Source organism: Moschus berezovskii, chromosome 3, assembly GCF_049115385.1.
Source record: "Moschus berezovskii isolate FMDL1 chromosome 3, NW_MosBer_1.0, whole genome shotgun sequence".
In the NCBI taxonomy this organism is placed as follows: domain Eukaryota; kingdom Metazoa; phylum Chordata; class Mammalia; order Artiodactyla; family Moschidae; genus Moschus; species Moschus berezovskii.
Genome location: NC_142462.1, coordinates 80,418,023 through 80,445,498, shown reverse-complemented (window position 1 = coordinate 80,445,498; position 27,476 = coordinate 80,418,023). Strand labels below are relative to the sequence as shown.

Genomic DNA, 27,476 nt, shown 5'->3' with positions numbered 1-27,476 from the left:
AAAAGCATCATTTCTTTGGCACTCAGCCTTCCTTATGGTCCAATTCGCACATCTATACATGACTACTGGAAAAATCATAGCTTGACTTCACAGACCTTTGTTGGCAAAGTGATGTCTCTGATTTTTAATATGCTGTCTAGGTTTGTCATAGCTTTGCTTCCCAGGAGAAAGTGTCTTAATTTCATGGCTGCAGTCACCATCCATGGTGATATTGGAGCCAAGAAAATAAAATCTGCCCTTGTGTATGGAGGTCCTTAATTGCTGTGAGTGGCTACCCATCCACTGTGCCTGCCCTTTTCTTTTATTGGCCCAAAGCTTAGATTTTTTTATAGGCTTCTTTGGGAAATATGGCTCCACATTTTGTTTTAAGGGTTTAAACATTGATTATAAATTCAGGATTTTCAATAGGTTGAACTCTTTGGTGGTTTGCACTGGGATGCCTTCCACTGGGTGTCTCACCAGTCTCATCATCTTACCGTCCCACCACCCCCACCAAATAAAAGAGCTAATCTTTTACTCATTTCCGGTATTCACTGTGTTAATAATGCACTAGGAGGTATTGTTCCAGGAGTTTCCATGTATTATTTAGTTGCACCAGCCCTGTAGGATAGATACTACTGCCATCCCCCACTTAACAGATGGAGGAAAATGACTTGGAGGTTACTCTGGTTTTCAGAAATAGTTAAGTGGTAGTGTCCAGGCTTTTAACCACTATGCTGTATCACTTAATTCTCTGATTCCTCAGTAGTGTTCTTATCATCATACTTTATTCATACATTTACACATTTTGTTCTACTCTACTAGATTTAGTTTTTGAAGGAAACACAACTGTGTCTCTAGTCTCTTCTGTATCTGTGGGCTTCCCTGGTGACTCAGCTGGTAAAGAATCTGCCTGCAATGTGGGAGACCTGGGTTCAGTCCCTGGATTAGGAAGATTCCCTGGAGAAGGGAACAGCTACCCACTCCAGTATTCTGGCCTGGAGAATTCCATGGACTGTAAACTCCATGGGGGTTGCAAAGAGTCAGACACAACTGGGCGTCTTTCACTTTCACACCTGGTCTGTAAGCTCTCAGCTAAGGTTAAGTTTACTGAGCACAAAGTTTAACTTTCTTCTCTGATGCACTATAACTAGATTAGAATTTCAGGATACTATTTTGAGAGCTAAGGTATTGACTACATGATGTCATTTTATAGAAAATAATTGTTTTTATTGACTTAAGGATTTAGATGAACTCTTGCTGTCATGGTGAAATCAGCCAAGTGAATATTGTATCAAAATTTAATCATAAAGAATCCTGTCTTGATCCAAATTTCTTTCTTTTTAATTTTTATTTTATATTGAAACATAGTTGATTAATAGTGTTGTGTTAGTTTCAGGTATACAGCAAAGTGATTCAGTTATACATATATTAGTGTGTGTATTCTTTTTGAAATTATTTTCCTATTTAGTTTATTACAGAATATTCAGCAGACTTCTTTATGATATACAGTAGTTTCTGCTTGTTTATCTATTTTAAATATAGTGTGTACATATCAATCCCAAACTCCCAATTTATCTCCCTCCCACCCTTCCCCACTGGTAAATACATTTATTTGATCTCTAGTCTGTGAGTCTTTTCTGTAAATAAGTTTATTATGTTTTTTGAAAAATATTCCATATATAAGTGAGATTATATGGTGTTTGTCTTTCTCTGTTTGACTTAGTTCACTTAATATGATAATTGCAAGGTCCATCCATGTTGCTGCAGATGGCATTATTTCATTCTTTTTAATGGCTGAGTAACATTCAAATATACCACATCTTTATCCATTTCTTTGTCCGTGGACATTTAGGATGCTTCCATGTCTTGACTATGGTAAATAGCACTACAATGAATATTTGGGTACATATATCCTTTCAAACCATGCTTTTCTCCAGATATATGCCCAGGAGTGGGATTGCTGATCATATGGCAGCTCTATTTTGAGTTTTCTAAGGAACCTCTGTATTGTTCTCCATAGTAGCTCTGCCAGTTTACATTCACACCTACAGTATAGGAGGGTTCCCTTTTCTCCACACCCTGTCCACATTTATAGTTTGTAGATTTTGTGATGATGGCCATTCTATTGATTTGAGATGATGTCTCATTGTAGTTCTGATTTACATTAGTTTTTTTCTCTAATTAGCAGTTCTGAGCATCTTTTCATGTGCTTCTTGGCCATCTATATATCTTCTTTGGAAAATTGTCTATTTAGTTCTGTTTTTTGGTTGTGTGGGTTTTGTTTTCTAATATTAAGCTGCATGAGCTGTTTGTAAATTTTGGAGACTAGTCCCTTGTCAGTCACATCAGTTCAGTTCAGTCGCTCAGTCATGTCCGACTCTTTGCGACCCCATGAATCACAGCATGCCAGGCCTCCCTGTCCATCACCAACTCCCGGAGTTTACCCAAACTCATGTCCATTGAGTCAATGATGCCATCCAGCCATCTCATCCTCTGTCGTCCCCTTCTCCTCCTGCCCCCAATCCCTCCCAGCATCAGGGTCTTTTCCAATGAGTCAGCTCTTTGCATGAGGTGGCCAAAGTATTGGAGTTTCAGCTTCAGCATCAGTCCCTCCAATGAACACCCAGGACTGATCTCCATTAGGGTGGACTGGTTGGATCTTCTTGCAGTCCAAGGGATTCTCAAGTCTTCTCCAACACCACAGTTCAAAAGCATCAATTCTTTGGCACTAGCTTTCTTCACAGTCCAACGCTCACATCCATACATGACCACTGGAAAAACCATACCCTTGACTAGACGGACCTTTGTTGGCAAAGTAATGTCTCTGCTTTTTAATATACTATCTAGGTTGGTCATAACTTTCCTTCCAGGGAGTATCATTTGCAAGTATTTTTTCCCATTCTGTGATCATTTTGTGTGTGTGTGTGTGTGTGTGTGTGTTTTCCTGTGCATAAGCTTTTGACTTCAACTAGGTCCCACCTGTTTTTGTTTTTATTTTCATCATTCTTAGAGGTAGATCAAAAAGATATTGCTGTGATTTATGTCAAAGTGTTGTGCTGTTTTCCTCTAAGAGTTTGACAGTATCCAATCTTACATTTAGGTATTTAATCCATTTGGAGTTTGTTTTTTGTGTTTTAAGAATGTTCTAATTTTATTTTTTTGCATGTAGCTGTCCAGTTTTCCCAGTACCACTTATTGAAGAGACTGTGTCGCCAGTATTGTATTGTCTTGCTTCCTTTGTCATAGATCAATTGACCAGAGGTGCACAGGTCTATTTCAGAGCTGTCTATCCTGTCCATTGATCTATATTTCTGTTTTTGTCCCAGTACCATACTTTTGATGACTGTGGCTTTGTGCTTGAAGTCAGGGAACCAGATTTCTCCAGCTCCATTTTTCTCTCTCAAGATTGCTTTGGCTATTTGGGATCTTTTGTGTGTCTATGAAAATTGTTTTGTTCTAGTTCTGTGGAAAATACCATTGGTAATTTGATGTGGAGAAGGAAATGGCAACCCACTCCAGTGTTCTTGCCTGGAGAATCCCAGGGAAGGGGGAGCCTGGTGGGCTTCCGTCCATGGGGTCACACAGAGTCGGACATGACTGAAGTGACTTAGCAATTTGATAGGGATTGCATTGAATCTATAGGTTGCCTTTGGTAGTATAGTCATTTTGACAGTATTGATTCTTCCAATCCAAGAACATGGTATATCTTTCTAACTGCGTCATCTGTTTCTTTCATTGCTGTCTTTTTTTTTTTTTTAAGAGTGCAAATCTTTTGTATCCTTAGGTAGGTTTATTCTTAGGTATTATTTTTGATGTGATGAAAAATTGGATTGTTTCTTTAATTTCTCTTTCTGGTTTTCCATTCTTAGTGTATAGAAAGGAAAAGATTTCTGTGTATTAATTTTGTATCCTGCAGCTTTACTGAATTCATTGCTGAGCTCTGGTAGTTTTTTGGTAGCCTCTTTGAAATTTTCTCTGTGTAATATCATGTTGTCTGCAAAGTCACTGTTTTACTTCTTTTTCAATATGGATTCTTTTTATTTCTTTTTCCTCTCTGATTACCATGGCTAGAACTACCAAAAATATGTTGAATAAACGTGATGAGAGTGGACATCCTTGTCTTGTCCCTAAATCTTAGAGGAAATGCTTTCAGTTTTTCACTATTAAGTATGATGTTACTGGTAGATTTGTCATATATAGCATTTATTATAATGAGGTATGTTCTTTCTGGGCCTTCCCTGGTACTTCAGATGATAAAGAATCTGCCTCCGGTGCAGGAGACTTGAGTTTGATCCCTGGGTCAGGAAAATCCCCAGGAGAATGGAATGGCTACTCACTCCAATATTCTCGCCTGGAGAATTCCATGGACAGAGGAGCCTGGCAGGCTACAGTCCATGGGGTCACAAAGAGTTGGACATGAGTGAACGATAAACACTTTCACTTTCATGTTCCCTCTATGTGAACTTTCTGGAGAGTTTTTATCATAAAAGGATATTGAATTTTGTCAAAAGCTTCCTGCATCTATAGAGATGAGCATATCGTTTTTATTCTTCATTTTGCTGATACGGTGAATCACAGTGATTGATTTGTAGGTATTGAAAAATCTTGCATCTTGGAGATAAATCACAGTGATTGATTTGTAGGTATTGAAAAATCTTGCATCTTGGAGATAAATCACATTTGATTGTGGTGTTGGATTTGGATTGCTGGTATTCTCTAGAGGATTTTTGCGTCTGTGTTCATCAGTGACACTGGCCTGAGCAAAATGGCTTTCTGAGGAGGCCTTACAAATAGCTGTGAAAAGAAGAGAAGTAAAAAGCAAAGGAGAAAAGGAAAGATATAACCATCTGAATGCAGAGTTCCAAAGAATAGCAAGGAGAGATAAGAAAGCCTTCCTCAGTGATCAATGCAAAGAAATCGAGGAAAACAACAGAATGGGAAAGACTAGAGATCTCTTCAAGGAAGTTAGAGATACCAAGGAAACATTTCATGCGAAGATGGGCTCGATAAAGGACAGAAATGGTATGGACCTAACAGAAGCAGAAGATATTAAGATGACGTGGCAAGAATACACAGAAGAACTGTACAAAAAAGATCTTCCCAACCCAGATAATCACGATGGTGTGATCACTCACTCTCACCTAAAGCCAGACATCCTGGAACGTGAAGTCAAGTGGGCCTAAGGAAGCATCACTACGAACAAAGCTAGTGGAGGTGATGGAATTCCAGTTGAGCTATTTCAAATCCTGAAAGATGATGCTGTGGAAGTGCTGCACTCAATATGCCAGCACATTTGGAAAACTCAGCAGTGGCCGCAGGACTGGAAAAGGTCAGTCTTCATTCCAATCCCAAAGAAAGGCAATTTCAAAGAATGCTCAAACTACCACACAATTGCACTCATCTCACACGCTAGTAAAGTCATGCTCAAAATTCTCTAAGCCAGGCTTCAGCAATGTGTGAACCGTGAACTCCCAGATGTTCAAGCAGGTTTTAGAAAAGGCAGAGGCACCAGAGATCAAATTGCCAACATGTGCTGGATCATCGAAAAAGCAAGAGAGTTCCAGAAAAACATCTATTTCTGCTTTATTGACTCTGCCAAAGCGTTTGACTGTGCAGATCACAATAAGCTGTGGAAAATTCTGAAAGAGATGGGAATACCAGACCACCTGACCTGCCTCTTGAGAAGTGTATATGCAGTTCAGGAAGCAACAGTTAGAACTGGACGTGGAACAACAGATTGTTTCCAAAGAGGAAAAGGAGTATGTGAAGGCTGTGTATTGTCACCCTGCTTATTTAACTTCTATGCAGAGTACATCATGAGAAACGCTGGGTTAGAAGAAGCAGAAGCTGGAATCAAGATTGCTGGGGGAAATATCAATAACCTCAGATATGCAGATGACACCACCCTTATGGCAGAAAGTGAAGAGGAACTCAAAAGCCTCTTGATGAAAGTGAAAGAGGAGAGTGAAAAGGTTGGCTTGAAGCTCAACATTCAGATAACTAAGATCATGTCATCTGGTCCCATCACTTCATGGCAAACAGATGGAAAACAGGGGAAACAGTGTCAGACTTTGTTTTGGGGGGCTCCAAAATCACTGCGGATGCTGATTGCAGCCATGAAATTAAAAGACGCTTACTCCTTGGAAGGAAAATTATGACCAACCTAGATAGCATATTACAAAATAGAGACATTACTTTGCCAACAAAGATCTGTCTAGTCAAGGCTATGGTTTTTCCAGTAGTCATGTATGGATGTGAGAGTTGGACTGTGAAGAAAGCTGAGCACTGAAGAATTGATGCGTTGAACTGTGGTGCTGGAGAAGACTCTTGAGAGTCCCTTGGACTGCAAGGAAATCCAACCAGTCCATCCTAAAGGAAATCAGTGCCGGGTGTTCACTGGAAGGACTGATGCTAAAGCTGAAGCTCCAATACTTTGGCCACCTCATGTGACGAGTTGACTCATTGGAAAAAACCCTGGTGCTGGGAGGGATTGGAGGCAGGAGGAGAAGGGGATGACAGAGGATGAGATAGCTGGATGGCATCACTGACTCGATGGACATGAGTTTGGGTAAACTCTGGGATTTGGTGATGGACAGGGAGGCCTGGTGTGCTGCGATTCATGGGGTCGTAAAGAGTCAGACACGACTGAGCGACTGAACTGAACTGAACTGTCTGGTTTTTAGGGTGTATGGCGACTTCATAGAATGAGTTTGGAAGTATTCCTCTGCAGTTTTTTTAAGTAGTTCCAGAAGGATTGGTGTTAACTCTTCTCTAAATGTTTGATAGAATTTACCTGCAATGTAATCTGGTTCTGTACTTTTGTTTGTTAGGAGTTTTTTAATAACAGTTTCAATTTCAGTACTTGTGATTGGTTTGTTCATATTTTCTCTTTCTTCCTTATTCAGTCTTAGGAGATTGAACTTTTTTAAGAATTTTTCCTTTTCTTCCAGGTTGTCTATTTTATTAGCATATAGTAGCCTGTAGTATTAATAGTCTCTGATGGAGAGGGAAGTCTGGTGTGTTGCAGTCCATGGGGTTGCAACGAGTCGGACACAACTGAGTGACTGAACTGACTGATCCTTTGTATTTCTGTGGTATCTATGTTAGCGTCTCCATTTTCATTTTTAACTATAGTCATTTGAGCTCCTTTTTTTGTTCTTGATGAGTCTCGTTAAAGGCTTATCAAGTTTGTCTCTTCAAAGAACTTTTAGTTTCATTGATCTTTTCTGTTTTCTTAACATCTCATTTATTTCTGCTCTTATCTGTATGATTTCTTTCCTTCTACTAACTTTGGGTTTTGTTTGTTGTTCTTTCTCTAGTTGCTTTAGGTGTAAGATTAGGTTGTTTGTGATTGTTCTTATTTCCTGAGGTAAGATTGTATTGTTATAAATTTCCCTCTTAGAACTGGTTTTGCCATATCCCATCGGTTTTGGATCATTATGCTTTGCTTTTCACTTGTCTCCAGGTATGTTTTAGTTTTCTCTTTGATTTCTTCAGTGATCCATTGATAATTTAGCATAATGCTTAGCCTCCATGTGTTTGTATTAGCTATTTTTTTTTTGTAGTTGATTTATAATCTTACAGTGTTGTGGTCAGAAAAGATGCTTAATATCATTTCAGTTTTCTTAAATTTACTGAGGCTTGCTCGTGGCCCCAGCATGTGATCAGTCCTGGAAAATGTTCCATGTGCACTTGAGAAGAATGTGTATTCTGCTGCTTTGGGATGAAATGCTCTCTAAATATCAATTAAGTTGATCTTATCTAATGTGGCATTTAAGGCCTGTATTTTCTTATTGATCTTCTGTCTGGATGATCTATTGTTGAAAGTTGGGTCTTAATAGCCCCCACAATAAATTGTTGATTTCACCTTTTATGGTTATTAGTATTTGCCTTATATGTTTTGGTGCTCCTTTGTTGGGTGCATATTTACAATTGATTTATCTTCTTGGATTGATTCCTTGACCATTATGTATTGCTTTCTTTATCTCTTATAACATATTTGTTTTAAAGTCTTTTTTTTCAGATATCTGTATCACTACTCAGGCTTACTTTTTATTTCCATTTGCATGGGATACCTTTTTCCATCCCCTCAATTTCATTCTATGTGTGTCCTTAGATCTGAAATGGTTTTCTTATAGACAGCATATATATGGGTCTTGTTTTTGTCTTTATTCCACTTGTCTATGTCATTTGGTTGGAGCATTTAATCCACTTACATTTAAGGTAATTATTGATATGTATGTTCCTATTGCCATTTTCTTAATTGCTTTGGATTTGTTTTTCTTGCCTTCCTCTTTTGTCCTCTTGTGATTTGATGACTAACTTTAGTGTTATGTTTGGATTCCTTTTTCTTTTTTGTGTGTATATCTAATAGATTTTTGGTTTGTGATTACTATGTTTTGATACAGCTGTCTTTATATCAGCAAGATTTTTTTAAGTTGCTGGTGTTTTGATTTCAGTTGCATTTCTAATTCCCTGCATTTGTGTTACTGGTTTTGATACCATATTTGTGTGTGGATGACTTCCTACCATTATGTTTGCCTTTACTGGTGAACTTTTATTAAATTTTATTAATAAAATTTTTATTTTGTCTTTTTACTGAATGATCGGAGAAGGCAATGGCAAGCCACTCCAGTACTCTTGCCTAGAAAATCCCATGGATGGAGGAACCTGGTAGGCTGCAGTCCATGGGGTCGCTAACTGAGCGACTTCACTTTCACTTTTCACTTTCACACATTGGAGAAGGAAATGGCAACCCACTCCAGTGTTCTTGCCTGGAGAATCCCAGGGAAGGGGGAGCCTGGTGGGCTTCCGTCTATGGGGTCACACAGAGTCAGACATGACTGAAGTGACTTAGCAGCAGCAGCAGCAGCTCCTGCATTGCAGGTGGATTCTTTATCTCTCAGCCATCAGGGAAAACTCATATAACTTGAAAGCTATTCTTTATTTTTGGTAACAGAAAAATGTTACATTTTTGTGATTGAAACTCTTACTGAGAACTTGTACCACACTGTGGGCTAGTTGCTGGGAATATAGATTTGAACAGGACAGATAAGATTTTTGTGCTTATTACTTAAGAGTTTAGAAAGAAAACTATACAGTAAATAAATACTTATCAACATCATTTGTTTTATCAGAGTTATAAAGCTTAGACTACTACAAAAATGTGCATTAGAAGAATTTACCTTAATTGGAGCCTCCAAGGACATATAGAAATTTTGCTCCCGAAGGACCCGTATGAGTTAAGTACACAAAGGCGGTGTTAAGTTGGGAGGAGTTGTTTGCATCAGGACAGGGGAAAGATTGTGGTGGCTAAAGCCACAGAGGGTGGTGCATATTGTTGAAGTTAGCAATGTATTTTAAAGACTTAGAGGCCATAAAATTTACATTGTAATAAATATCTTGTGGGTGAGAGATATGTGTGTTTGTATGTGTGTAGAAAGCTCCAGTGTTCTTGCCTGGAGAATCCCAGGGACGGGGGACCCTGGTGGGCTTCTGTCTATGGGGTCACACAGAGTCGGACATGACTGAAGTGACGCAGCAGCAGCAGCAGCAGCAGAAAGCTCTTATATAGTCTGGGCAAAAAAATAATGATAGCTAGGACTCATGATGGAAAGAAATCTTTTGATTCCAGAAATATTTAGGAGGTAGAATCTACTGCTTCCTTTACTCCAGTTTAGTTTCTGTTCCTACCACTTCCAAACTTTCAAATATTTTTGCTATTTTATTTTCCTCCCTCTTTATTCTTATGGGTTTTTTTAAAAAAAATACTTTATTATTACTTCTGTTTTAATAGAAATTCTAGAGGGAAAGACTATAAACTTAAGTAGTCAATCTAACATTAACTGAAGCCTACCACCAACTGATTTGAAATGTCACCTTCTGCATATATTAAATCCTATTTAGCTTGTCAGAATTTCTCTGTTGCTGTGCCAATACCGCACCAGTTTAATTTACAGTGTTTTTATACGTGATAGCACCAGCACCTTCTTTACATTTGATTTTTTACAAACATATTGGCTGGTTTTACATATTTTTCTCTTTCAAGTAAATTTTAGCTTTACCCCAGAATCCTGTTGGAATTTGTTAAGATTTATTCATTTTTTTTGTATGAAATGTTTTGGAGAGAATTAATATTTTTATGGAATTGGATTGTCCTGTGCCAGAACATGTTCTCTTCATTTATTTATTTTAAATGTCCTTTGTGTGTGTGTGTGTGTTAGTTGCTCAGTTGTTTCTGACTCTTTGCAACGCCATGGACTGGAGCCTGCCAGGCTCCTCTGTCCTTGGAATTCTCCAGGCAAGAATACTGGAGTGGTTTGCAGTTCTCTTCTCCAGGGGATCTTCCCCACCCAGGAATTGAATCCAGGTCTCCCATATTACAGTCAGGCACTTTACCATCTAAGCCACCAGGGAAGCCCAAGTGTCCTTTAGTATGTTTATCTTATATCTGTCTGAACATTTCTATTTTAGCCTTATTTCTTATTTGTAAATTTTGTTGCTGTCGTGAATGTAGTTTCTTTCTCTCAGCGATGTTTTCTAATTGGTTTTTACTGTTGTTTAGGAAAACTTTTGATCTTTCTATATTGCTCTTGAGTCTAGCAAGACACAAGTCAAACTCTTATAACTAACTTCAATAATTTTTCAGCTGATTCCTTAGTCCTTTCTCCTAAGTAGATAGCTAAAACCTGTTTATGTTTGTTTGTTTTGTGACATCTTTCTGCATTGATTAAAATGTTCAATAGAGGTTTGAAAAGTAGTAATCTTAGTGGATATTCTTGTCTTGTCCTTGACTTTAATGGTGAAGCTTCTGACATTTTTCCATTAAGGATGATGCTTCATACAGATTCTGATATAAAGTTATTCTGGTTTTCTTCTGGTCATGTTATGGTAAGATTTTCCATTGCTGCTGCTGCTGCTGAGTCACTTCAGTCGTGTCCGACTCTGTGCAACCCCACAGACAGCAGCCCACCAGGGTCCCCCGTCCCTGGGATTCTCCAGGCAAGAACCCTGGAGTGGGTTGCCATTTCCTTCTCCAATGAGTGAAAGTGAAAAGTGAAAGTGAAGTCGCTCAGTCGTGTCCGACCCCTAGCGACCCCCCGGACTGCAGCCTACCAGGCTCCTCCATCCATGGGATTTTCCAGGCAAGAGTACTGGAGTGAGTTGCCATTGCCTTCTCCATTAGGAATTTTAAATTTTATTTGATGTATTTGAAGCATTGAGGGTGGTATACTGTCATATATATTGAATTATATTTTTCTTAAAGTTAAACTGAACTTCCTCGGTGGCACTAGTGGTGAAAACCTACCTGCCAATGTAGGAAACATAAAAGACATGGGTTTGATCCCTGGGTCAGGAAGATCCCCTGGAGGGAGGGCATGGCAACCCACTCCAGTATTCTTTCCTGGAGAATCCTATGTACAGAGGAGCCTAGTGGGCTACAGTCCATTGGGTAACAAAGAGTTGGATATGACTGAAGCGACTTCTCACACATGTACGCACAATGTTAAATTATCTTTACATAACTAGGATAAACTGTACTTGGGTGTTGTTATTTTTTAAGACACTGTTAGATTCAGTTTGCTAATACATTGTTTGGGATATATGCATATATACTTAACAGAGTTTAGTATTAATATATACTTTTTATTGAATTTTGAAATCCATGTAGACTTGGAAATCTTTTGATCTTTTCCAGTATTTTGCTTTAAAAATGTGAATAATCTCTTTCTTGAAGATTTTATGCAACTTATTCTCAAACCTGTCTAGGCCTAATGTCTTTTTTAAATGGTAGATCTTTGAAAATCTTTTGAATTTCTTCCATTATGATCTGTTTCCATTTTTACCTTTTTCCTAAATTTCAGTAATTGACATTTCACTAGAAAATCTCTGCTTGACTACATTTTTAAATAAAGTTTGTTCATTGTGTTTTCTTTTGAATCTGTGTTATGCCTGCAGTTATTTTTTCATTACATTTTCAAAGTTATTTGTGTCTTGTCTTTTATTAGTCACACTAGCCAAGTATCAGCCTTTTTTTATATGCCTTTTGAAACAGCCAGCATAGTGATCAGATCTATGTCTTTTTTTTTTTTTCTAGGATTAATTTCTGCTTTCCCTCTTAATTCCTTCTCCTAGTTTTTCATGATCCATAACAGGTTTTCAATGCTTTTTCTCTCATTGCCCTTTCTAGTGGGAAAATTCTTCAGTTTGTTGCTTGCAATCCCCACTCCTAACTCTACCCCCCAGACACTAATTTAATTTAATCTTGTTCTTTCTTTTGCTTTCTTTTTTCTTTCTCCCACCCCCCCGCCAACCTTTTTAAAATAAAACTCCTAGTAAGTAGTAAGCCCGTTTCTTTGGCAATTAATGTTTGTTGAACTTCAGTTCAGTTCAGTCGCTCAGTCATGTCCGACTGTCTGCGACCCCATGAACCGGAGCACGCCAGGCCTCCCTGTCCATCACCAACTCCCAGAGTCCACCCAAACCCATGTCCATTGTGTCAGTGATGCCATCCAACCATCTCATCCTCTGTCGTCCCCTTCTCCTCCTACCCTCAATCTTTTCCAGCATCAGGGTCTCTTCAAATGAGTCAGCTCTCTGCATCAGGTGGCCAAAGTATTGGAGTTTCAGCTTCAACATCAGTCCCTCCAATGAACATCCAGGACTGATCTCCTTTAGGATGGACTGGTTGGATCTCCTTGCAGTCCAAGGGACTCTCAATAGTCTCCAACACCACAGTTCAAAAACATCAATTCTTCAGTGCTCAGCTTTCTTCACAGTCCAGCTCTCACACCCATACATGACTACTGGAAAAACCATAGCCTTGATTAGATGGACCTTGTTGGCAAAGTAAGGTCTCTGCTTTTCAATATGCTGTCTAGGTTGGTCATAACTTTCCTTCCAAGGAGCAAGCGTCTTTTAATTTCATGGCTGCAATCACCATCCGCAGTGATTTTGGAGCCCAGAAAAATAAAGTCAGCTGCTGTTGCCACTGTTTCCCCATCTATTTGCCATGAAGTGATGGAACCAGATGCCATGATCTTAGTTTTCTGAATGTTGAGTGTAAGCCAACTTTTTCTCTCTCCTCTTTCACTTTCATCAAGAGGCTCTTTAGTTCTTCTTTGCTTTCTTCCATAAGGGTTGTGTCATCTGCATATCTGAGGTTATTGATATTTCTCCCAGCAGTCTTGATTCCAGCTTGTGCTTCCTCCATCCCAGCATTCCTCATGATGTCCTCTGGGTAGAAGTTAAATAAGCAAGGTGACAATACACAGCCTTGACGTACTCCTTTTCTATTTGGAACCAGTCTGGTGTTCCACGTCCAGTTCTAACTGTTGCTCCCTGAATTGCATATAGGTTTCTCAAGAGGCAGGTCAAGTGGTCTGATATTCCCATCTCTTTCAGAATTTTCCACAGTTTATTGTGATCCACAAAGTCAAAGGCTTTGGCATAGTCAATAAAGCAGAAATAGATGTTTTTGTGGCACTCTCTTGCTTTTTCAATGATCCAGAGGATGTTGGCAATTTGATCTCTGGTTCCTCTGCCTTTTCTAAAACCAGCTTGAACATCTGGAAGTTCACGGTTCATGTATTGCTGAAGCCTGGCTTGGAGAATTTTGAGCATGACTTTACTAGCATGTGAGATGAGTGCAATTGTGCGGTAGTTTAGCATTCTTTGGCATTGCCTTTCTTAGGAATTTGAATGAAAACTGACCTTTTCCAGTCCTGTGGCCACTGCTGAGTTATCCAAATTTTCTGACATATTGAGTGCAGAACTTTCACAGCATCATCTTTTAGGGTTTGAAATAGCTCAACTGGAATTCCATCACCTCCACTAGCTTTCTTCATAGTGATGCTTCCTAAGGCACACTTGACTTCACATTCCAGGATGTCCAGCCCTAGGTGAGTGATCACACCATCGTGATTGCCTGGGTCGTGAAGATCTTTTTTGTACAGTTCTTCTGTGTATTCTTGCTACCTCTTCTTAATATCTTCTGCTTCTGTTAGGTCCATACCATTTCTGTCCTTTATTGTGCCCATCTTTGCATACAGTGTTCCCTTGGTGTCTCTAATTTTCTTAAAGAGAGATCTGGTCTTTCCCATTCTATTGTTTTCCTCTATTTCTTTGCACTGATCGCTGAGGAAGGCTTTCTTATCTCTCCTTGCAACTTGGTGAGTTCCATTCTTGCTTTTAGTTTTCATGTTTAGTTATTCTTGTTTTGTTCATATTTGTAATTGAAGGGTTTAGATTAAATATATTAATTTTTCTCTAGTTTAAGTAGGAATCCCATTTGTATGTCATTGAATCTAGCTTCTGATTAGAGTCCATCCTCTTGTAATAGAGGAGGAGGAGTAGAACTTGTAGGAAGCTTACCTTCTGAGTTTCGGGACTTTCCTTTCTTCCTGGAATCTCTGAGTAAATTGAGACACTTCCCTGCTTCTCTGGATCCAACTCAGCTTTGTAGCATTCTCATTACATGAAACAGCTTTCCGTTTCATGTATTAAGGTTTTATGTGTAAGAGTTGCCTTATGGGAATACACGTTAGAGTGGTTATTATAGATCTAGTTAATGTTTTAATAGTTAATAAGGTTAATTCTCTCACTGCTCCTTGTTATAATTTTTCCATATTTTCTTGTGTATCTTTGATATACTTTTAGGATGACTTAATTAAAAAGAACTATTATATTTTTTGATAGTTCATGTTATTAGATAACTAGAATTGGCTTGTTAGGGGCAATTACTTCTTCACACTGTCCAATAATATCCCAACAAGTGAGGGAGATGGGATTATGCCAGGTGTTAGAACATTATTTATTTTATTCACAGCAGAGTATGGAATGAAGGTATTAGGGCAGGTGCTTTCAAGTTTGACATCCTGGTGCAACTGGAGCACCAGGGTAGGTTGTTCCCACACCCACATTCACCACTTCACATAACCTCCTCACCAGTTTCTCTCTGCCTTTCCTGCGTACCAACTCTGAGACACCCAAAACCCAGTTTTCATTCAAAAGGGGAAGATAGGGAAAATTCCAAGACCCGTCACCTCAACTCTCACCTTTGTATTAAATAATCTGGAACAGGATAGGTAAACTAAGTGAGAATTTTTGATAGGAACATTAAGAATGACATCCAAATTCAACTCCAGAGAAGAGCTCTACCAGGGGACAGTAAAGCCTTAGCAGATGTTCTGAAACTGCTCATAAGAAAGTGCTGGAGAGTGGTCCTCACAGTACAAGCTCTAAAAGCTCTGGACTCAGTGGGGTTTCGGCTGGTCCATTCTGGGCCTTCTGAATCAGATGACCTGGGGCTGCCTGGCAAGCACACCGCAGTTGATCTGTCTCAGTCTTCCATGAGACTCCTTCAGTTCCATCACAGAATACTCCCCAACATGTTATACGGTTGACCCTTCAACAGCACAGGTAATTAAGGCCACCCACCCTCTGCACAGTGGAAAATCCGCTTATATTGTCTCTGCAGTTCTGTGTTGGCAGATTCAACTAGTAGCAGATGTTTAGTACTCTGGTACATATTTCTTGAAAATAATCCACATATAAGTGGACCTGAGTAGTTAAAAATCCATGCTGTCCACTGTAGCTTCCTTCAAGATCTTCGGATTGAGGAAGCGTATGTTTACTCTTCTCACTGTAGAGGAGGTGTGTCACCTGTTGGTTGTTGGGCCACTGGCTTAGGTTTTGGCTGCTGACTGGTGGTGTGCTGAGAGCTCCCACTTTGAGATTTGACCACAGGCACTAGCTCAGTCAGGGCCTCCTGATAGTTTGGGAACTCTTTCTGGCCATAGAAAGAGTCCTGTGTCCCATAGGCTGTCTCAGCCATCTAGCACGGTATCAGTGAAGGCTTTGCATACACCCTTGAAAAGAGTGTTAGTGTTTCAGAAGATGTAGCAGATGGGATCCGAAAATCTTGCCCATTAAGAAATAGGGATTCTGACCATCAGCTTGAAGTGGGTTTTCAGAGACACAAATGGTGGTGAGGTTTCATCCTGTGCAGATAATTGTAGCAGTTCTGACTTCCAGCTGTAGCAGTCTTGGACCATCCTTCATGAGGAGGCAAGGTTTGTACTTGATATCCCAGAGTCTGGGATAGTCAGATATCATCTCCTCTTTGAAGTCTTTGGGGGCATGAGGCCTCTAGGGATATGAGGTCAGTTTCAAGATTTCGTTGTGAATCTCATGATTTACTGCTTCACAAAAATTAATAGCAGTACAAATACCAGATTCTTGTCAACCTTAACCAGCACACCATTCACCCAGACTGGCTTCCCTAACCTGTGCTGAGCTGCAGCAGTTTACCCCACTCCCCTGCCTCCTCAGCCCAAGTTCCCTGGAGCTCACCATCCAGGTCATTTCCCTAGTGAACTGGGGGAAGACCAAGCCAGGCTTGGCCTGAAAACATGGTTATTTAGGGGATCTATGGTAGTTTTATTAAGTGAAAGTGAAAGTCACTCAACCGTGTCCGACTCTTTGCAATCCCATGGACTATACAGCCCATGGAATTCTCCAGGCCGGAATACTGGGGTGGGTAGCCTCTCCCATCTCCAGGGGATCTTCCCAACCCAGGGATTGAACCCAGATCTCCCACACCGCAGGCGGACTCTTTACCAGCTGAGCCACAAGGGACGTCCAAGAGTACTGGAGTGGGTAGCCTAGTCCTTCTCCAGGGGATCTTCCTGACCCAGGAATCAAACCTGCGTCTCCTGCGTTGCAGGTGGATTCTTCACTAACTGAGCTATCAGGGAAGCCCAGTTTTATTAAAACTCTATTAAATATACAGATTAGTTTGGGAATGTTTGGCAACTCTAGATTCCCTTTTCACAACATGGGATATGACTGGCTTATAAGTTTTTATTTAGATTTCATATATTAAAAAATCAGTAACAACTTATAAAGATCTTCAAAATAACCAAGGATATGTTTCACAGTCTCTGCCACTTTTCTTCCTGTTTAATTAAGCATAAAATATAAAAAGTTAAACATCTCAAGAACCAATATAGAAGATACATAAAAAAAAAAACCTTCTATACAACTGGCAGTTTTAACACCAGCTAGATATTTGATGATATTAAGGAATTATTGTTATTTTATTAGATGTGCTAATGGTATTGTTACATTATTTAAAAAGAGTCCTGATCTTTTATGCATAAACACTCAAATATGATATCTGGGATTTACCTCAAAGTTAACGTAGGACAGAAAGTATATAGGAGTATGAAACAAAATTGGCCATGAGTTGCTAATTGTTAGGGCTGATAATTATTGGGTTTGCTGTAATATCTCCTTTTGTATATGTTTGGAATTTTCCATAATAAAGACAAATGTAGAATGTCAAAAGAAAGAAAAAAGTCGTCATAAAAAAAAATACTCATGAAAAGTAGAGCTGACTACATTTATAGCCACAGGGTAAAAATATTAATACTTCTGAAGATTGTTGATTCTGTTGTTCCCTGCCCAGAGTACACTTTGGACCTCAAGCAGAATTATGAAGTAGACTTTGCTTATATTCTTTATTTCCTAGTGTTGACTTCATCTTAGCTCTATTACAGTTTTCTTTCTGCTTGTTGTAAATGCACATTTTTCTCCCATTCACCTCTTTACTTTCATAATTGTAACTTACTTCTTCCTACTGAGTCGGAGACCTAAAGATGAACCTGTCCCAATTAAAGTGCAACAGAAGACTACTCGGGATAGAGTTTAGGAAGGTAGAAGTTGGGAGTAGTTCTGATGTTTGAGCATTTGGAAAAATTACTGATAGAAATGTGAGAAGTTTGTTGGAATATTGTGGGGAGAAACTTGTAGGAGTCCTATATGAAAAGCACTAACTGTTGATTTTATTTAAAAATTGCCAGTCTGGAGAGATGGAAAAGTAAAAGCTTTACTAGTATGATTAGCTAGTACTATTCTAACAAAAATAAATAATGCCTAAAATGAGTACGTCAAAAAGTAGCAGTATTAGCATATTATCCAGAAATATAGTTATGATTAAAAGAAACCGCAAATTCAAAGTAGTTACTTATGGATGGGATCATTTGGAGGGGAGTCTGATAGCATGGAACAAAGAACTACTGTATTTTATTATAAGCAACTTATAATACAATGTCTTTTTACAATGTTTATGGTTTGTTTTAATAAAAATATTTTTTAAAACAAACTGCAGTATTAGTATACTTATTCTAAAGATGCATCAAGGGAAAAAAACTTATTAATAAAACTAATCTGAAAAAATTAAGGCTATGATTTTGAATGTCCTTCTTCAAATGCATATCCAGTTGTCCCAAATCCATTTTTTGAAAAGGTTGTTCTTTTCTCCTTTGTACTATCTTGCCACTCTTGTTGAAAATCTGTTAACCATAAAATGGGTTTATTTATGGACTCTCAGTTATATGTCTATCTTTATGCTGGTACCACAGTTTTGATTACTACAGCTTTTTAGTGAGTTTTAAAATTGTGAGTCTTCCAGCTTTGTTCTTTTTGAGGATTGTTTGGCTATCCTGGATTTACTGTATTTCCCACATGAATTTTAGGATCTGCTTATCAACTTCTACCAAAAAGGGTGGGGAAAACTGAGATTTTAATTGGGACTGGATTAAACCTATCGACCAATATGAGGACTATTGCCATCATAACAATACTAAGTCTTCTAATCCATAAAATTTGATATATTTTTATTTGTCTTTAATTCTTTCAGTGATATAATTCTTTCACTGTAAAATCTTGTACTTCTTTTGTTACACTTGTTTCTAATGATTTTATTAATTTAATGCTATTATAAAAGGAATGGTTTTGTTAATTTCATTTTCAGAGTGTTCATTGCTAGTGTATAGAAGTACAAATGATTTTTGTACATTTTTGCAACCTTACTGAACTCATTTATTAGTTCTAATAAATTTTTTGTACATATTCCTTAAGATTTTCTGTATACGAGATCATATCATTGACCAAAAGGGAAAGTTTTATTCATTTTTAATCTGGCTGCCTTTTCCTTTTAGTTGCCTAGCTGCCATGGCTAGACCCTTCAGTACAATGTTGAGTAGAAATGACAGGAGTAGACATCCTTGCCTTGTCCCTGATCTACAGCAAAGCATTCAGCCTTTCATCATTAAGTGTGATGTTAGCTATGGGGTTTTTGTAGATGCCCTTGAGCAAATGAAAATTTCCTTCTGTTCCTAGTCGAATTTTTTTTTATTATGAAAAGGTATTTGATTTTGTCAAATGCTTTTTCTGTGCCTATTGAGATACCATGTGGTTTTGTTCTGTTAATACGGTGTATAACATTGATTATCATGTTACATGATACAGCATGTAACACGATATCATGTACAGCTACGCTGTGCTCCTGGGATAAATTCTACTAGGTCATTGTGTACAATCCTTTTCATATGTTGCTGGATTCAGTTTGCTGGTATTTTATTAAAGATTTTTGCTTCTGTGCTTAAAGAATATTGGCTGTAGTTTTCTTGTGATGTCTTTGTCTGGATTTAGTTTCAGGATCTCACAGAATAGTTGGAAAGTGTTCCTTCCTCTTCTACATTTTTTTTTCAAGTTTGTAAAGTAATGATTTTAGTTCTTTAATGTTTAATAAAATTCAGTAGTCAAGTCATCTGATTCTGGGCTTGTTGGAATTAAATTTCTTGATTATCTAATCTTTTTATTTTTTTATTGGTTTCTTACAATTTTGTGTTTCTTCTTGAGTAAATTTTTAAAATATGAAAAATAAAAAGAAAGTATAAACTTCTAAGTATGTATTAGATAGTCTGATAAAGCCCCAAACTGCATCTAAAACCCTGTCCTGTTGCTAATTCACGGGAAGTCAATTTGAAATTTATAGTGTTTAACATTTCAGTTTTTCTAATGTGTTTTTCAAGAATGTTTATTGTTAATGTATTTTTATTTGATTTATTTTAAAATCTATTTCATAATAGCTTGGAATTTAAGGTTTGCTTCTTTTTCTTAATACTGCTTTTATCTCAGCAGCAATGCAGCAAGTGTTGGATAACCTTACGGAGCTGCCCTCATCTACGGGAGCAGAAGAAATAGACCTAATTTTCCTCAAGGGGATTATGGAGAATCCTATTGTAAAATCACTTGCTAAGGTATATTGATTTATTCATAAGATAACTAAATTCTTTTTAAACTTTTTACAGAGGTCTTTTCAGATTATGTTTTAGAACCAAAGTGAGTATAATTTAGGCTTAGTTAGCAAATGATAGCAGTTAACAACTAATGAAATCTTACTTTACACAAAAATCAGACTATTTTGCCTTCTCTATTGACTTTAAAGTTTTAGGGAAACAATAACTGAACAGTTGTATTATAATGGAAGTCTGTGAAAAAGAATCTGATTTTGTCTCCATTTGTAACAACAGCAAGGTACTGATTTTCTTTTTATGTTAGACCATATACCTGTTTTTCAGTTTAGTTCTTGACTTCCTGTAACTAGTTCTTTTTGAAAATTTTTTTTATAACCTGATATTTTTACTCTATTTCCATAATCAACTCTGTAGTAATCTTTTTTACTCATCCAAAAATTTAGTTTTACAACCATTTTTTGGTCCAGTTTTATTTCAATTACAGTATTTCCCACAGTAATTTTTATAAATGTCGCTAAAACTTAGTGTATTAACTGTTTCACAACCCTGCCCCTCCCATTCTATAGATGATTTCTTGCTTTTAAGAACCTATGCCATACACACTCTCTGACCTTTTCTTTCCTTTATTTCTCTAATAAGATATTGAATAAAGTTCCTTTTGCTATTCAGTGGAATCTTGTTATATCTCTGACCTTTTCTTCATGTAACCATCTTGTCATTCCTGTAGTGTTGATTTTTATCCTCTCCTAAGATCATTTTTTGTAGCATAGTCTATTATTTTCTTCTAAGACTTCTGAAAAATCATACTTTTTCCTAAGTGTTCTAATAGTAAGAGTGAGTTAGTGATGCATTTCTTCATTTTATTCATAAATGTAATCATTCGAAGGTCACATGATATGAAGGCTTTGGTTCCTAAGTAGAAACTAATCCACTTACAGATCACCCAACTAGAATTTTTATTTTAGTCATGTTTGACAGCAGTCTTTCCAAAATTTATTAGGTATTCCTTTAATAGTAATATATAGGATATAATTTACCTTCACATTTAAGCTTCTTGTCACAAATATCAATCACTATGCTGTGTTGAGATAAATAGCTTCAGTGTCTTAGAAATAAGTAAGTGAAGTGTTAGTCGCTCAGTCATGCCCGACTCTTTGCAACCCTATGGACTGCAGCCCACCAGGCTCCTCTGTCCATGAGATTTTCCAGGCAAGGATATGGAGTTGGTTGCCATTTCCTTCTCCAGGGAATCTTCCCAACCCAGGGATCGAACCCAGGTCTCCTGCACTGCAGGCAGATTCTTTACCAACTCAGCTACAAGGAAAGCCCTAGAAGTAAGTAAGGGCTGTTTAAGCCTATTAGTTAAATGGCTCACTGTAAGCCATTTAAAAGTAGTGCCACTTTAAAAGTAGTGTTTTATTCCTCCCTTAATACCATACCTACCTTACTGTTGGTTGTCAGTGTTTTTTCTCAGTGTACCTCTTATACCCCGTCCTCATGTTTATTTAAAGCTTTTGGATATAGATCTAGAAACTCAATTATATTATGCAAAGCATCTTATAATGTGCTTATTGTTTTTAAGAATTTTTAAAAATTGCTCTTTCATCTTTACAAAATCATTATAAATTGAAAACTAGAATTTAAAATAGAAAAATTATTTGCCTACGGTCACTTATCTAGGAAATGACAGAAATACTTAGGCCAGGTCTTGTTTCTTCAAATTCTTTTCTCTTTCTTCCACAGAGCAAGTTGTGTGTCTCTCTGTGTATATTCTTGAGGATTTCTGTGCATGAGAAAATTACTGATTTTTGTGTCATTGATGTTGGCCTTACTGAAAGTCATTTTGTTCACTATTCTCAGCAACTGAAATGGCTGCATGACTTTTGAGCAGCTGAAATGCTGTTGTGATCTTTTGATGATAAAATTGAAATAGAGAAAAAAAGGAATCACTCAGTAGTAAACAACATTCAAGCAGCTTCTCAATGAATAGAAGCAGTGGTAATTGAATATTCCTACATTGAAGTTCGGAGAAGGCAATGGCAAGCCACTCCAGTACTATTGCCTAGAAAAATCCCATGGATGGAGGAGCCTGGTAGACTGCAGTCCGTGGGGTCGCTGGGGGTCGGACACGACTGAGCGACTTCACTTTCACTTTTCACTTTCACACATTGGAGAAGGAAATGGCAACCCACTCCAGTGTTCTTGCCTGGAGAATCCCAGGGACGGGGGAGCCTGGTGGGCTTCCGTCTATGGGGTCACACAGAGTCGGACACGACTGAAGTGACTCAGCAGCACATTGAAGTTACAGAAATCCCAGAAGGAAGAAAGGACTTCTCCTTCCAAGAAAGAGATGTGAAGTCACAGCAGGCCAAAACTCCCAGTACCAGTAGGGGGAAAGATAGATTAACTGCTGAAGAAACAGCAAGGATACATTCCTAGACTTGTGGAGAGGCAAGAGCATGTGACTAATAATCATGAGAAGAACAAAAGAAACAGTCTTATAAATAATCCTTTTAAAAGTTTATATCCAAAGATTTTTAAGTAACATTTTTAATAAAGGAAAGAGGGAAAAATAAATACATATAAAATATTACTGGAAAATAAAAGTCAATCAAATGGTTATTCAAGAACTCAAAAATGCAATATCTGATTAACAGCTCATTTGGTGGGTTTAATAGAAGACTAAACACAGCAAACAAGACTAATGAATTTGAAGACAGGTCAATTGGAAACATCTATTTCCATTGAAATTCATAGGAAAGTACATATAGAAAAGACAGTATGTGAGACATACTCAAAAGGTCAAATACACATGTAGTTAATATCCCAGAAAGGGGGCAGGGGATGGGGCAGAAGACATAATGCAAGACACAATGGTCAAGAATTTTTTAAACTAATGAACAACATCAACTGAGAAATTCAAGAAGCCAAATGAACCCCCTGGCAGGAAAAATCAAAAGAAAAACATTCCTCTGAATATCACAGTCAGACTCCTGAAAATCAAAAATGAAGTGAAAATCTGTAAAGTCCCTGGAGAAGAAAGACACATTACCTTTAAGGACAAGCAGTAAGACTGATAGTTAGCTATAAAACAGGAACTATGAAAGTCAGAGTGGATCGAGATCATTAAGGTGCACAAAGGAAAACACTGCCAACCTCAAATTCCCTCTTCAGCAAAAACAACCTTCAGAAATAAAAGCAAAATAATGGTTTGTCTAAAAATAGACAAAGTCTGAGTAAAATTATCTCCATTTACTTAGCAAGAAATGCAAAAAGGAAGTTCTTCAGGCAGAAAGAATGACAACGGAAAGGGAATAAGTATAAGATAATACTGATTTTTAGGATGAAGTAATGGTAATGTCTGTGGCATTGATAGCATGTATATAAGTGAAATATGTGAAGATGATAGACCAAAAAGAAGGAGAGACTTTGTGATTCAGATAGTTACAAGATGCTTCTGTTATCAAGGAGGTGGTCAAAGTAATATCTTAAGGTTGTATAAAAAGGTTAGGGATGCATATTGAGATCTTTGAGGTAGCCACAAAAGTAAAATTATAAGAATAAACAAATTCCTCCCAAACCTTAAGGGTGAGAAAATAGACTTGAGAAACAACTAGAAGAGTTAGCAAAAAAGGTGGAAGGGAGTGACCATCTTCAGATACGGGACAACAAGCAGCGCAGTACTCTGACGCCTGAGAGAAAGGAGAGAAGTGAGGTGAGCATTATGAAACTGTCTCAGGCCCATTTCCATGCCTAGTGCAGAAAGAAGTGTAAACAGCTCAGCAGTCTTAATAGAGCTCAGGATTTGGGGAGAAAGGAGGTGACTGGACCTTGTGTGGCAGAGTATTGGGGAGGAGGAAGCTAACCCAGACCAGCTCTGGAGATCTGCTTACGGATGCCTTCAAATCTCTGGCTGAGTGCTGACCTGTGCATATGTGAGGCATGCCTCTAGAGTCCAAGGAAAGATCCACTGGAAAGCATGATAGGCCAAACAATTTCCAGGGCTCAAAAGGGATGGGGGATAGTTTAGTTTGCATTCCCACCAGCCTGAGTTGAAAAGTCCTCGTAATATGCAGGGCATTGGGTAGAGTTCACACTAAGTTTCTTATAACAAATCTAGGAAACTAGTTACAGACTACAGCAAAATCAAACTAAAAATTAATAACAAAGTTATTCCCCAAATCCCCAAATATGTCAAAGAGCATTCTTCTAAATAGGCATGGATCAAAGGAGAATCACAAAGAAACATAAAAAATATTTTGAATTGAATAACGTGAAAATATATAACAACTTCTGGGGTGCAGCAAAGCAATGCTTAGAGTGAAACGCCTGATTAGAAAAGAACAATGTTTAAATCAATGATTATATGTATATACCTTGGGAAAATAGAAAAAGAACAAATTAAAATATGCAGAAAGCAAATGATAAAGATGAATGAGCATAAAAAGATGAAAAAAACAATATAACTTTGAATATATTAATAAAATTGGTAAACCTCTAGCTAGACACAAATTATCATTATCAGAAATGAAAGAGAGGACATTGCTGCAAATCCAGCAGACATTGCAAGAATATTAAATATTATGAACAACTTTGTGGCAATAAATATAACTAGAGGAAGCTAATTTCTTGAAAGACACAAATGACTGAAGTCTACAGAAGAGTGGATACCTTGTACCTGTTTTTTTATGATTGAATATTTGCAGTTTAAAACCTGAAGCTTCAGCCTGGATGACTTCAAAAGAAAATTCTATCAAACATTTAAGGAGGAAATAATACCAATTTTATATTATTTATTCTAGAAAAAAGAAAAGAAAACATTTCCAATTTTATTTTACTAGTCTTGATGTTACCCTGAAATCAAAACCAGCTAAAAAGAGTTCAATTAAAGAAAACTACAGAATAGTATCCTTAGTGAATGTAGACTAAACGTTCTTAAGAAAATATTAGCAAATTAAATCTAGCAACTTACAAAAACGGTGATACCTCATTACCAAGTGACTTTTGTCTTAAAAACACAAGCTGCCTTCACATTTGAAAACCAGTAAATGTCACCATTTTAATGATATGATAAGAAAAATCATATGAGTATATTCATAGTTGCAGGAAAGGCATTTTTTAAATTGAACATCCATTCCTCATAAAAACTCAACAAACTTAGAAGTAAATTGCCTCAACCTCATGAAGGGCATCTGTTAAAACCCCATGGTTAATTAACATCGTCCTTCATGGTGGAAGACAGTGCCTTCTTTCTAAGATCTGTTTCTATTCAACTTTTATCACTTCTGTTCAACTTGGTACTGAGTCTTTGCTAGTGCAAAAAGACAGGGGGAAAAAAAAGGGTATACCAACTGAAGAAGAAAAAATTAACTGTCATCATTTAAGGATGATATTACCATGTATGTCAAAAATCCTAAGAATCTATCAGAAGGGGTTTTTTTAAAAAAAGCCCTGTAGAACTAATAAGTGAATTTAGCAGGAACACAAGATAAAAAGCTATTCAATGTAAATCAATTGTATTTTTATATGGTAGCAATGAACAAATTGGAAATAGTAATTTAATGTAATAGGAATAAATTTTTAAAAATATGTGTAAGACCTATAAACTGGAAACTAAAAGGCATTGCTTAAAGGTATACATGTATACTTACATAAATAAAGGAATTGGAAGAATCAGTAATCTTATAATGTTAATTCTCTGCAAACTGAGCTGAAGATTCAGTATAATCCCAGCCAAAATTTCTACTGTGGATACTGAAATTTGTAATGGGCCAAGACCAGACAATTTGGAAAAGTACAAAATTTGATGCCTTCCATAACCTGGAAGGATTTCAAGGATTATTGTGACCCTATAGTAATAAAGACAATGTAGTATCAGCATATAGATCAACGGCACAGAATAGAGTCCAAAAAGAGACTACCAAATGTGTGGTCAACTGACTTTTTGCACCATGACAATTCAGTGAAGAAATAATAATCTTTTCAATAAATGTCACTGAAACAGGTGAATATTCATATGTAAAGAAAACCTTTTTCCCCCACTCTGTATCCTAAAATTAGCTAAAAATAGATCACAGCTCTAAAAGTAAGAGCGAAGACTAAAAAATTCTAAAAGAACACATAAGGAAAAAAAACTCTCTGTGACTTTAGATTCTTAGATAAGACATAAAAAGCATGAGGCATAATGAAAACTGTGATTAATTAGATTTCCCCTGAAAAAGACACCATTAAGAAAAATAAGGTGCACTACAGACTAGAAGAAAATATTGGCGGAACATATATCCTAAAAAGAAAGCAGCTCATTTATTGCTGGTATGGTACCAGTAATGCAAAATGGTACAATTACTTTGGAAGATAGACTGGCAGGTTCTTACAAAGCTAAGCATTGTGTTACCACGTAATCCAGTGATTGTGCTCCTTGACATTTACCCAAGTGAACTGTTAATTTGTGTCCACACAGAATCCTACACATGAATGTTTGTAATGGCTTTATTCATAATTGACAAAACTTGGAAGCAACCAAGATGCCCTTCAGTAGGTGTATGGATAAATAAAATGTGGTACATCCATACAATGGAATATTACTCAGGAATAAAAAGAAATGAATTACAAAGCCATGAAGTAACCGTAAATGCTTTTTACTAGGCAAAAGAAGCCAGTCTGAAAGGCTGTACACTGTATGATTCTAATCATATGACAGTCTGTAAAAAGCAAAAACTATAGAGACAGTACCAAAAAAAGTCAGTGCTTGCCAGAATTTGGGGGATACAAAGGAGGGGTGGATTGGTGAGGCACGGGACATTTTTAAGGCAGTGAAGCTATTCTGTATGATACTATTAAGGAGTATCAGTGACTTTATGCAATTGTCAAAACCATTGGAATTGTACAAGAATCATAATAAATAGACAAACTGTAAGCTTTAATTAATAATGGTGTATCAATACTGGCTCATTAATTATACCATTTATCATATTAATACAAGATGTGAATAAGGGAAACTAGGGATAGGAGAGCAGATATATGGGAATTCTGTGTTTTCTGCTCAATTTTTCCATAAATTTTAAACCTTGTTAGCTAATGTCCTTAGTGTACTTTAGGGTTCAAACTTTCTGTTGTACATTCTATAGGTTTTGACAGATGGCTAATAGCATGTAATACCTTTTTCTGGCTTTGGTATTAGAGTAATGCTGGCCTTTATAGATTGAGTTAGGAACTGTTTCCTTTGCCTTCTGTAAGAGACTTAAAAAATGGTATAATTTCTTCTTTAAATATTTGGTAGAATTTACCAGTGAACACATCTGGACCTGGTGATTTTGGAAGATTATTATTATTGATTTAATTTCTTTAACATATATAGGGCTACTCAGATTATCTGTATTTCCTTTTGTG

At 37.3% G+C, this 27,476-nt stretch overlaps 1 protein-coding gene and 1 pseudogene across 8 annotated transcripts in view; one reads left to right on the top strand and one right to left on the bottom strand.

The window, feature by feature from the left end:
- PALS2 (protein associated with LIN7 2, MAGUK p55 family member) overlaps positions 1-27,476 on the top strand; it is a 138,814-nt gene that overhangs the window by 41,794 nt on the left and 69,544 nt on the right. For 7 of the 8 annotated variants that reach the window (XR_016037048.1, XM_055421017.2, XM_055421014.2 and 4 more), the window contains exon 2: positions 19,972-20,090. Coding sequence is in view for 7 of the 8 variants with exons in the window: in XM_055421017.2 (XP_055276992.1) it covers positions 19,974-20,090 (117 nt within the window). In the remaining variant the exon portion in view is untranslated. Of the gene's footprint in view, positions 1-19,968; positions 20,091-27,476 lie in introns of all 8 variants that reach the window. The other variant, XM_055421012.2, reaches the window with a different exon arrangement.
- On the bottom strand, positions 15,623-16,347 carry LOC129551950 (lipid transport auxiliary protein 1 pseudogene; annotated as a pseudogene).